This window comes from Rhagoletis pomonella, unplaced genomic scaffold (assembly GCF_013731165.1).
Source record: "Rhagoletis pomonella isolate Grant_MI unplaced genomic scaffold, Rhpom_1.0 Rhpom_scaffold_05267, whole genome shotgun sequence".
Taxonomy (NCBI): domain Eukaryota; kingdom Metazoa; phylum Arthropoda; class Insecta; order Diptera; family Tephritidae; genus Rhagoletis; species Rhagoletis pomonella.
In genome coordinates, this window is record NW_023463809.1 from 2,205 (window position 1) to 12,706 (window position 10,502).

At 37.9% G+C, this 10,502-nt stretch overlaps 1 protein-coding gene and 1 long non-coding RNA gene across 2 annotated transcripts; one reads left to right on the forward strand and one right to left on the reverse strand.

Annotated features, from left to right (window-relative positions):
• Positions 1-211: 211 nt before the first annotated feature.
• LOC118755082 lies at positions 212-5,894 on the reverse strand. Its single transcript, XR_004994979.1, has 2 exons — positions 5,718-5,894; positions 212-568 (listed from the first exon to the last, which is right to left on the reverse strand). It is a non-coding gene; the product is annotated as an uncharacterized LOC118755082 (long non-coding RNA).
• A 28-nt stretch (positions 5,895-5,922) lies between these two features.
• LOC118755081 (protein mitoshell-like) lies at positions 5,923-9,156 on the forward strand. The gene is made up of 6 exons (XM_036489932.1): positions 5,923-5,939; positions 6,130-6,410; positions 6,470-6,512; positions 7,432-8,626; positions 8,692-8,838; positions 8,899-9,156. Exons 1-6 carry the CDS (start codon positions 5,923-5,925, stop codon positions 9,046-9,048), a joined length of 1,833 nt encoding a protein of 610 aa, XP_036345825.1. The 3' UTR covers positions 9,049-9,156.
• Positions 9,157-10,502: the final 1,346 nt, after the last annotated feature.

Sequence of the window (10,502 nt, forward strand, 5' to 3'; positions counted from 1 at the left end):
ATGTGAAACCTTTTTCCATACAAAACAAGCGATTGAATAGCAGCTTTTGGAACGTTCGCCCAACTCAGCAGCACAACCGCTGATTACTGGGCCTTGCAAAGGATGGATCAATGCTTCGAGAAGCAAACAAATTTACTAGGAAAGAAAGTTGCATCAATTTTTATTTTTTCCAATTTCAATTTTTTATTTTTTATAATTTTTGGGATATCCATTTTTTGGGTTTTGGATTATTGGCCAGTTCCTAAGAGTTAGGACCGCATACTCCAGGTCGTTCCTCCATGTATGTTGTTCCTCCGTGTATGTTATCTCCTGACTGGTGTGGTTGTAGGTCGGTACGTATTACGAATTGATCGAAGGTGGAGGTTGGGACACGTTAGACGACTTGTTGAAACGATTGCACTGGGCGTGCCGAACTTGCTTAGGTAGTATGTAGTATGGGGGCGGCTTTTGTTAACATTGTATACGGCGGCTTGATGCGCCAACGAGCGGATTGAAGGGGTTTGAGCGAGGTGGAGACGGTATAAATAATAGATACATGAAAACGAATGTACTAGTTACAACACCAGTACTATACATATACACATGTGGTTATAAACAAAAGGTACATTAAACATAAATGTTAAAAGACGATATTGGCTTTTTGTAAAAAGTTAACCAGTTGAGTTATCTTGGCTAAATTTTTGTCACGAAAGATTGCCTCAAAATTGTTATGTGTTTGGAAGATATCATATCCGGATCTAACCGTCAAGTGCCGCCTGCAGTGGAAGGTCTGATGGACGTATCCATCAGCTTGACCACACGAGCAGCGATTTGACCGATAGGCTTGAATTTTGAACAGGTAGTTCTTGTCATAGGTATGGCCTGTTAGTATTCGATTTAAGGTTTTAATGTTAGCAGGAGACAGTGAAAGTTTTTTGAACCATGCGGTATCTCTTCTCGTGGGGAAGATAGTAGCATATAAGTTGGGATGGTCATTTGTATATGCCAAAAAACCGGCATACCATTCATTATACAGAGCTTCTTTTATTTGCTTGATAGCTTCGTCAGTTGTATATAAGTAGTCTTTACAACTACTATTGTCAATTGCCTTTTTGGCTATGCTGTCTACCCTTTCATTCCCCGGAATACCTTTGTGACTGGGTATCCATACAATGTGGATACAGTCGAAAGCAGCTACGTGGACTTTTCGTAGGATTCTACTAGCAATGCTATTGAGGGAGTTAGGGTTTTTAAGGGTTTGGCACGACACACGGCTGTCAGTAAAAATTACTAATTTGCAGTAGTTATTATTGGAGGCGATATTAATTGCCTCTTCAATGGCCAAGAGTTCCCCAAAGGCTGTAGAAGACTTAAAGGGTAGGTGGAATGCAGTTTCAGTGTCACAGTTGTAATTATATATGCCACAACCAGTCCTACTGTCAGAGAGCGATGCATCGGTGAACATGATGTTAAACCTCCTCTCCTTGTAATTGTTGAGCATCCTAGAGAAGTGAGCATTGGCACATTCAGCAGTCATTGTGGCCTTGAGGCCAGGGAAAGCGTTGTCGATTATTTCACAGTTGGTGGAGGTGGGGTGATCCCCCAAAGGTTCGAGCCGATCGAAAATTTGCCTGAATTTGTTATATGTGAAGGAGTAACTGGAGTTCACAGGGGGGCTGGATCTAACCGAAGCAACTATGGGGTCATTAACCGCAAACATTTTAGCCAGTTCTTTCGCTGCAGGAGGCAGTTCATTGGCCAGTGCATACATGGTGGGAATAGGGGTAGAGGGCGTTAAACCCAAGCATCTTCTGAGAAATTTGTTTTGTAGAGTGAGTATTTTTTTGGAGGCAGATTTGGCACCATTAGCAGCAGTGGTGTATCCATACTCAATTTTAGACCTGACCAGACTTTTGTATATGTTCATGGCTTTCTGAGGATGTAGGCCAGATTTGACATTTGTTAGGTATTTGAAGAACTTGATATTGTTGGACGTTGCCTCTATGGTGGTTTGGTAGTGACTACTCATGGTCAGAGAGCTGTTTACTACTCTACCCAGTGCTTTAATTCCATTAACTTGTAGCAGTCTAGTCTGGCCGATAGTGACATTAATTTCCTTTTTTGGTCCTCTGCTAACATGCATAACTTTAGTTTTGCTTGGGTTGAAACTTAGTTGTAGTTGGCTGCAGATTTCAATGAAATTATCTAGCTTTGCCTGGAGGTTGCTGTTAGCCTCGGGAAAACTATTGCCAGATGATACAAAGAAAAAGTCGTCAGCGAACTGGTATATTTGCATATTAGAGTCAGATAGATTGTGTAGTCGTTTCGTATAAATATTAAAGAGGATTAGTGAGAGTACACTTCCTTGCGGTAGCCCATTACTAATTTCGACTGTACTGTTTCCTAGTTTTAACGTCCTGCTAGCCAAAAAATTTATTATCCAGTCAATATAGAGTTTCTCTACTTTCAGGTCTACAAGTATTTGTTGAAGGGTATGAATGTTGACGCAATTATACGCGTTTGATACATCTGTGGAGCACAAGATTACCTGCTTTCTGTTGCCTCTGAGAACCCCAATTTGGTGTAGCATGTGATTAATGCACATCGCTGTCGATTTGTTCTTCCTGTACGCAAAGGTGTTATTTGGTAGGATGCAGTTTGACTCCACAAATTCGTATAGTCTTTCTTTAATAACACTATTTACTATTTTTAACATAACTGAAATGAGCGATATGGGTCTGAAATTCTCTATTTGCGTGAGGTCTTTGTCCCTTTTGGGTATAGGTACAATCCTAATTACGCGCCAGTGGGGGGGAATTTGGTTGGACAGCAAAATGTCATTGATGGAGGTTTTGAAAGTATTTAGAGTGAAGTCAGACAGTGACCTCAGCATGCTATAAGAGATGTTGTCAGCACCTGCCGCTGTGTCTTTCTTCCTATTAAGTATGAGGTTGATCTCATCACATGTAATCGCAAGGTTAGGGCTAGGCTGCGTAGGGCAGTTTATTTCAGTCACCGATACATGTGTCGGGATTTGTTCTTTCAGCATATTAAGGTAGTCTTGGTTATATTCCTCATTCCAGACACCCTTACCAGTTTGACTATGATCGCCACGTAACGTCTTGACAAACTTCCACGCATTTTTCCCTAGACTTGAGTTTATTTGGTCGATTTTGCTATTGAAATTCTTCTTTTTGGCATCTTTAACAACTTTTTTCCAAGATTTCCGTTGTTCAAGCAGATTTTCGAAATTGTTAGGGCTGGGCCATTGTTTGGCCTTTTGGAACTTAATCCGGAAGAATCTATACGCTTTGTCAACATCCTTATTCCACCAGGGTTTGGGGGTTCGATTTACACTTGTCACGTAAGTGGCTCTTTTAATCTCTTCTTGTACTTTGCTTTCAAAGTCATGTATGTTAGATTCACATACCAATTCTTTAAGGGATTCACATAACTTTTTCTTTGCTAAAAATTTAGTAACATTTTTGCTTAATTCCTTGATTTCAATGGAGATGGGAAAGTGATGACTACCCCCAATCCTGGTGGAATCAACACTCCAGTCACATGACAAGCCACAATTGCTAAAAGCCAGATCAAGCACTGAGCCATTTTCCGACCGAATATCCGTTTTGAACGTATGGTCCCCACTATTTAAGCATCGCAAAGATGATTGCTGAATGTGTCTGATGAGGTGCCTGCCTCTGCTTGAGTCAACTCTATCGCCCCACAGGGTTGCTCTGGCATTAAAGTCACCTACTAAGAATATATTTCTATGTGCCTCTAAAAAATTTAAAATCCTGGTTATTTCATTATTGAAATCATTTATACTAATTCTGGGTGGAAAGTATATATTGCAAATTGTAATGTTTGGGTTAAGGTTTTTGGTTTGGATCATCAAAACATCATACTCGGAGTTGTAAGCAAGTTTTTTAAATTTAACGTCATGCTTGATGGCTATGGCTACACCACCATACCCATCGCTACGACATTTTTTGATTAAACTATAGTTTAGAATTTTTCTATGATGGGTGGTGTTGGACAAAAAGATTTCGTTAAAGCATGCTAAGTCAAAATTGTATTTGTTTAGGTAGTACTCAATAGTGTCAAGGTTTGCTTTTAATGATTGGCAGTTATATTGCAGGATCTTCATTGCTAGTGAAGGAGTTTGAAATTTCTATCTCATCCCTTTGATTTAAAATACGTTCAAATTTGTTTTTTACTGATTGGATGTCGTTAAAGGTTTGCGTGTCTCTATTTTCGATAGACATTTTTTGGGTGATTTTGATCATTTCGGCCATTAGCCGCTCAATTTCTGTCACTATACCTTTTTGGTATTCCGGGGAATAGTACACCGGATTTATCAGCGCAGGGGGTCTACGGGGTGCTTTGCTAAGGGGTTTGGTTTCTTTGGGAGTTTGTTTTTTGGTCACATAGCTATATAATTTTTTGGTAAAATTTCTGTTTATATGCATGTCCTTGTCAACCACCTCACTTGGGTTACTGTTAAGATGAGGAAAGCTGGTCTCATCAGAATCTAATATGTCAAAGCGATTGCTAGTCTTGGGGTAATATTGATCCAAGACTTCTTTACGGGACATTTTTTTAACTGTTTTTATTCGATTTATCATTAGTTCTTTCTCCCATTGGGGGCAGATGTTTTTCTCTTTGGCAGTATGCCCAGTTTTACCGCACAATATGCATGACTTGTCTCTACAGTCTGCGTCCTTACATTCTGGGTTGCCGCACTTCAAACATCTAGCCTTACTTTTGCACGAGAGTTTGGTGTGCCCTAGCCTTCCGCAGTTGTCGCACTGCCTCAGGGATGGTACGAAGTATTCAACAGTCAGTTTGGTGTAATTGTAAACAATGGTCTTTGGGATTTCATTACCTTCAAACCCAATTTTTAAAGTAGTAGTGGGGACATAAGTGCTATTAGCTTCATCTTTGCGCGTGAAGCGCCTAACTGATGCTATTGGAATATTACTAATTGCTTCCTTGGCAATCTCCTGCTCACTAAAACACGTGGGTACACCTCTGATGACCCCGTAGCTCTCGAGTGCTGACCGAGGAACGAACGCCCTTAAACCACGCTTCACAATGCGAGTATCAAATAAAAAGGTGTTTGCAGAGTACGTGCTTGTAAAAGTCACCTTGTAGAGTGACCTACCAACCGCATGGATGAGATCCATATCCTTAAATCTCAAGTCTTTGATTTGGCTGAAAAGCTCTAGACCTGTCGTCAATTTATCATTGTTCATAACTGTACTGGCCGAAGAGTCAACCAGCACAAAAATTTCACCGCGAAAATGCTGTGGGTAGGAGACTAAACCACCATCTTACTTATTATCGCGCTCTTTTGGCGTATTAGCACTAACTGTATTTGATACCACTGAACCTTCACTGCCTACTGACCCTAACCTCAAATCACAGTCCATTGTCGTATCAATATTATTTGCATTATTATCTGCTAAGGAGTCCTCACAGATTCTTACAATACCATCCTTGGACAGCTCGTAAAAGCCAGTGACATCCTCGCTTTCAGTTATTTTAGCTTTTTTGGATGTGCCACTAGTGGCATTTTTCACAAAAGACGCCACCGACCTTCGTGTCGTGCCATTTTGCTAGCGTGTGCCTTAAACGGCAGCTTCTTTTTCTTTTTTGCCGGCAACCTGAGGCAATCTTTTTTCCCCCAATCCAAGAAAAAAAAGACAATAAAAAATTTAGCCAGGACCACTCACCTGAGTTTGTTAACACTAATTTTAATTTTCGCGACGACCGAGTTAATTTAAGTATAAAAGTAAAGTTTATATACTAGCGCGGCCCACACAAAAAGCCTTTGTCAAAAAACACTAGAAATTTCTCACAAGCACAAAACGTGGGATAACTGCGAACTATAAGCGAACAGACGCGACCGTACCACACCCGCTCGTGACCAAAATCCGAATGATTTATAATTTTTTGTATTTCACATGGCACGCTTTGATTTAGAAGAAAAAATTCAGAACAGTTTTTGACACTTTCGATACCAGAAGCAACAACAAAATACACGCAAATGTTGTTTTTGCTCTACTGATACTACCTGTTTAATGTGCCTTGATTACATCCATAAAAAAGCTAGGAGAAAATTAAATTAAATTAAATAATAATAAGAAAGAAAATTTGTATAAATATATCGCCGGTATCGCAAACTGCAAATGAGCCAAATGGTTCTGTTACTTCCCCTGCTACTAGCAGCGGCAATTCGTCGAATGGCGCGCCACCGCTGCGTTCACAAACGAATGACTCGAATAAAATTAATATTCAGATTGGATTGCAGTGTGTTAGTCAGAATTCGCCACTGAATTTCAATTCGATGAACGAGATTAACGCTTCTTTGGCTAAGGAGAATCTATTGAATTTTTGTGGCGCTGGTACGGACAAGGAGAGCAAAGGTTACAATGAAAAATTTTATTAATTTTTAATATTTTAAAATTTTTTAATTTTATTATAGAAACTTCATCACGGCGCAGTTCGCCGATTTTATTAAGTTCAGAGTGAGTTTACATACATATGGAATAGCGTTTGATGGTTACGTCGAGTAAAATTTATTCGCTCGAATATTAGAATCAAGAAAGTAAAAATAATTCCGTTGGTATTTAAGCAAAAATTATTTTTTTTTTTTTGTAATTTAAAGTTAAAAAAATATATTTAAATTTAAAGTTTCTTACTCATCATGTTTTCATTTATGAACTTTCGGTTTTCCATTTTTCACACATTTTATATCTACTTTATTTAAAAAATTCAACAAATAAATTTTGAAACACGCGTTGTTTTAACATTTTTGGATATTTTTCTTTAGTTTATTCAATGTTTTCTATGAAAGTATAGCTGATTGCTTAACAAACACGATATAAATCCAAATTTCACACTTTGTAAAAAATTATGACATTTCTGCAAAGTTTGACCCATATGTCTAACATCAAATAAACTAAAGAAAAATATCCAAAACTTGCTAAGATCTCATGTCCAAGTTTTTCTTTAGTTCAGTTATGTTGACGCTCTATGGTAAATAATGACTCACTGATTATGTTAAAGTTTTTTAGGTTGGTGTTATGCAGAAATTTTGTTTGGCAAACTGCTTGCAATTGTTGTTGTAGCAAACTCGGAGAGAGCGAGTTTGGCGACTCTCACAGCAAACTAATTTTGTTTGGTCAAACTGCAGCAAATTCGGTGTTGTCATATACAAAAATTTTAAATTGTGCGCGTTATGTACATCTGAAATTCTCATTTCGTGTTGGCAATAGCCATGAAAACCATAATGAACGTGCAACCCTGTGCCAAACTCGACATAACCACCTCCGAGCAAACTAAGCAGCCGCCATTTAATTTGGCAAACAAAAGTTTGTCTGTATAACACCGACCTTATAAATATTATTTTAGTTTTACTCATCAATACTTTTTTTCTTCCTACTTTGATCTCAACAGCACCTCTAGCGTGTGTCCGAATAATGCTCTTGGTGGTGGCGCTGGTGGCGATGCCACGAACTATACTAACTCGCCTGGTAGTTCGGGTAGCTGCACCGTTACGCTTTCTCAAGCCAAATTCAATGAGCTCACTCGTCTTGCCTTACGCGGCAGCGAAATAGCAGAGAAACTTGCCTACACACATCGCAATCGACCGTGTTTCAAAAAGATCGATAGTTTGTGTGCGCGAATGAAACAGGATCTCATACGTCCAGATGGCGTCTTACCCAATATCAATTCGCAGGGAATTGCTTGGGCTGTAAAGGATTTTATTTTCGTCTTCACACGTGTCATCAATGCATGGATTATAATAAAGGGTTACGTGTACAACACGCCAGAGGGCCTTAATAAAGTAAAAGCTGCGCTCAGTCCCGACTTCGCTGCTAGTTTCGCCGCTTGGCAGGATACCACAATGGATTTCGTTGAGAATCTAATCAAATCATTTGTAAATTTGGACAATTTGGTACAATCACAGAAAAATGTATATCATAATACGGAAAGCAATGGCACGCGCGTGGCACTCAGCACCACAACCATCAAGCTGCTACAACCAGTCAACTCACTATTGGACGACTCTTTTGATTTTCTCAATACATCCACTGAAAAATCACAACAGAACGCGCTTAATAAGAACTATCTGTATACAGTGGTTGAAGGCTCTGAAGGTAGTCAGCGTCAAGCCACTGTAAATGGCACCTATTTCAAAACGGGCACATATAATCCCATCAAAAAGGATGCGTTGCTTGTGGATCAAACGAATAGCACTACCGCAGCAGCCGTTGCAACAACAGCCGCAACAAGTACGGCAACACAACAATTGCTGGCAGCCAATAATAATCCGCTTGAGCAGTTTTTCGATGAACAAATATCAGATTTTTGGCCAGCAGTACCTGCCGCTGATGTGGATACAGCAACTGCAGTTGAGTACTTGAAGATAAAAGAGAAAATGCCGCCGAATTGGTTAAGCTATGACATACGCGTATTGGAGCAGAATCTTACAGAATTTGCAAATGACTACGATCCCACAGCATCGCCACGTCCGCTGGGTAAAGATCTGATTGATAAATTAAATGTTATGATTGAACGTCTCATGGCTATGAAGCATGCAGATTTATTCTTTAAGTCGCAATTTACCAAAAACTATGTATGTTTATAATTATTTTATGTAGAAGGTATAAAATATTACAAATTGAAATCATTTGTATTTAGTTTCCTGAATTTATATGTAAGCATAAAAACGATTTCATGGATGTATGCTCTATCATACTCAAGTGCCAAGTGGGCGGCTACCAGCATATTTTCGAGGTTGTGCATGATGTCAAGAAAATTGTACACACTGGCAAGGAGTATTTAAAAGTAAGTTGCAAAATTACTACTTTTTTGTGATTTAGATGATAATTTTTTTTACTCTTCCAGTTCAATGGAGACAGCAAATTGCAAAAATCCATAAGTTCCTTCGAATGCGAATTTAATAAATTACTCAGTGAACCACCTTTTGAAAATTATCAGTTCGACCATATCACAGGCGAACCCAAAGAGATACTCTACAATTGTCGCAGCAAATAAAATTTCAATATTTTCACATTTTACATTTCAGTGCAACTCGAAATTACCCAACAAGCAAAATAAACTTAAAGAAAGTTTTTTTTAAGTTTTCAATTATAAACATTAAGCTTACAAAACATTGATTTTTTGTTTATAAAACGCTTGAAAGTAAGCGTAATATAATTGAAAAGGAACATTGGTTATAAGCGTAGAAATATAAACTTGTAATAAATGTTCAAAAGAAAGCTTTTTATAAGCGTAAAAGTGTAAACTTATAATAAAGGTTCAAAAAAAGTTTTATATAAGCGTATCAATATAAACTTACTAAAAATTTTCAAAAGAAAGCTTTTTATAAACATTTTTATAACCCTTTATTTAAAGATATTTCATTAAAACCTCATACATAGATTGCTTAACATCTAGAAACTAAACGAAATGCGAATTTTCCGCGGACTCATCTACAGTCGCGAAAATATAAATAGGAAATAGACATTTTAGCATACAAATTCACAATAACACATACAAATTAAGCATAAAAAAGTTAATTATTACATCTTGTTGCGTGCTTTCAATTACTTGCGGTTATTGGCAAATTAAAAAAGGGACATCGATGCAGCTATATATTGCGCTTTATCGCCACCATTCTCATTGATGAACTTTTCTGAAAAAAATTTAATACATTTTTAATTGAATGTTAAACTAAGGAAGAATAAGGGGAACTCATCATTTGAAGGCTCGAATGCTCCACCGACTAGCGCAGCGGGTCCTGGATTGGATTTTCTTGTTTTACCGCATTGGTTTTATTTAATTTTTTCTTTTAATAATATATATGCAAAGTATTTGCCTGCCATTTAATTGCATACATGCATATGTATGAAGTGTTTTAATATTTTGGAACCAGCACATGTTTTACAAAATATCTAAATTAAATTAAATTAAAATTACGATTTCATTAATGGCTTAGAATAATGAAAAAACCATGAGAAGCACGCATACATTAAGTATTATTTTTATAATTTCTACGTAACTCTGGTTTTGGTATGCACAAATTGTGTGTATGTATATGTTTGTATATGCGTGCATACTCACACACTTTTCACAATTTTAACCCAGTGGGAATTAAGAGCACGTAATAATACCTTATTAGCAACTTACTCTTCACCTGGCAGTCATTACCATTTCCCTGCCGAACGTCCCTTACTTTTACAAAGGCATGGCCGCCTTATGTAAGTAGGAATTTAAAATGTACATTTGGTATCAGAGATACTTCTGAGCCGCTTTACAAAGTAAGTTACGTGTAATGCAGAGCAGTCGCTCGGAGTAGTTCGGTGCTTGGAAATAACTTCGGCTGCACGTTATTTTGCAACTGACAACGTAATGTGTCTTCGGAGGTGTTCATTTTGCCCTTTACTAGTAGATGACATTGGTCATGATGACAATTTTGGTACTAAAAACTGAAAGAAAACATGGCTTAC

What these genes read in the sequence shown, in the direction of transcription:
- LOC118755081 (XM_036489932.1), top strand. An exon ending in CCGATTTTATTAAGTTCAGA is followed by an intron (nt 6,513 to 7,431) that starts GTGAGTTTACAT and finishes TTCTTCCTACTT; the next exon opens with TGATCTCAACAGCACCTCTA. An exon ending in CGCAATTTACCAAAAACTAT is followed by an intron (nt 8,627 to 8,691) that starts GTATGTTTATAA and finishes ATTTGTATTTAG; the next exon opens with TTTCCTGAATTTATATGTAA.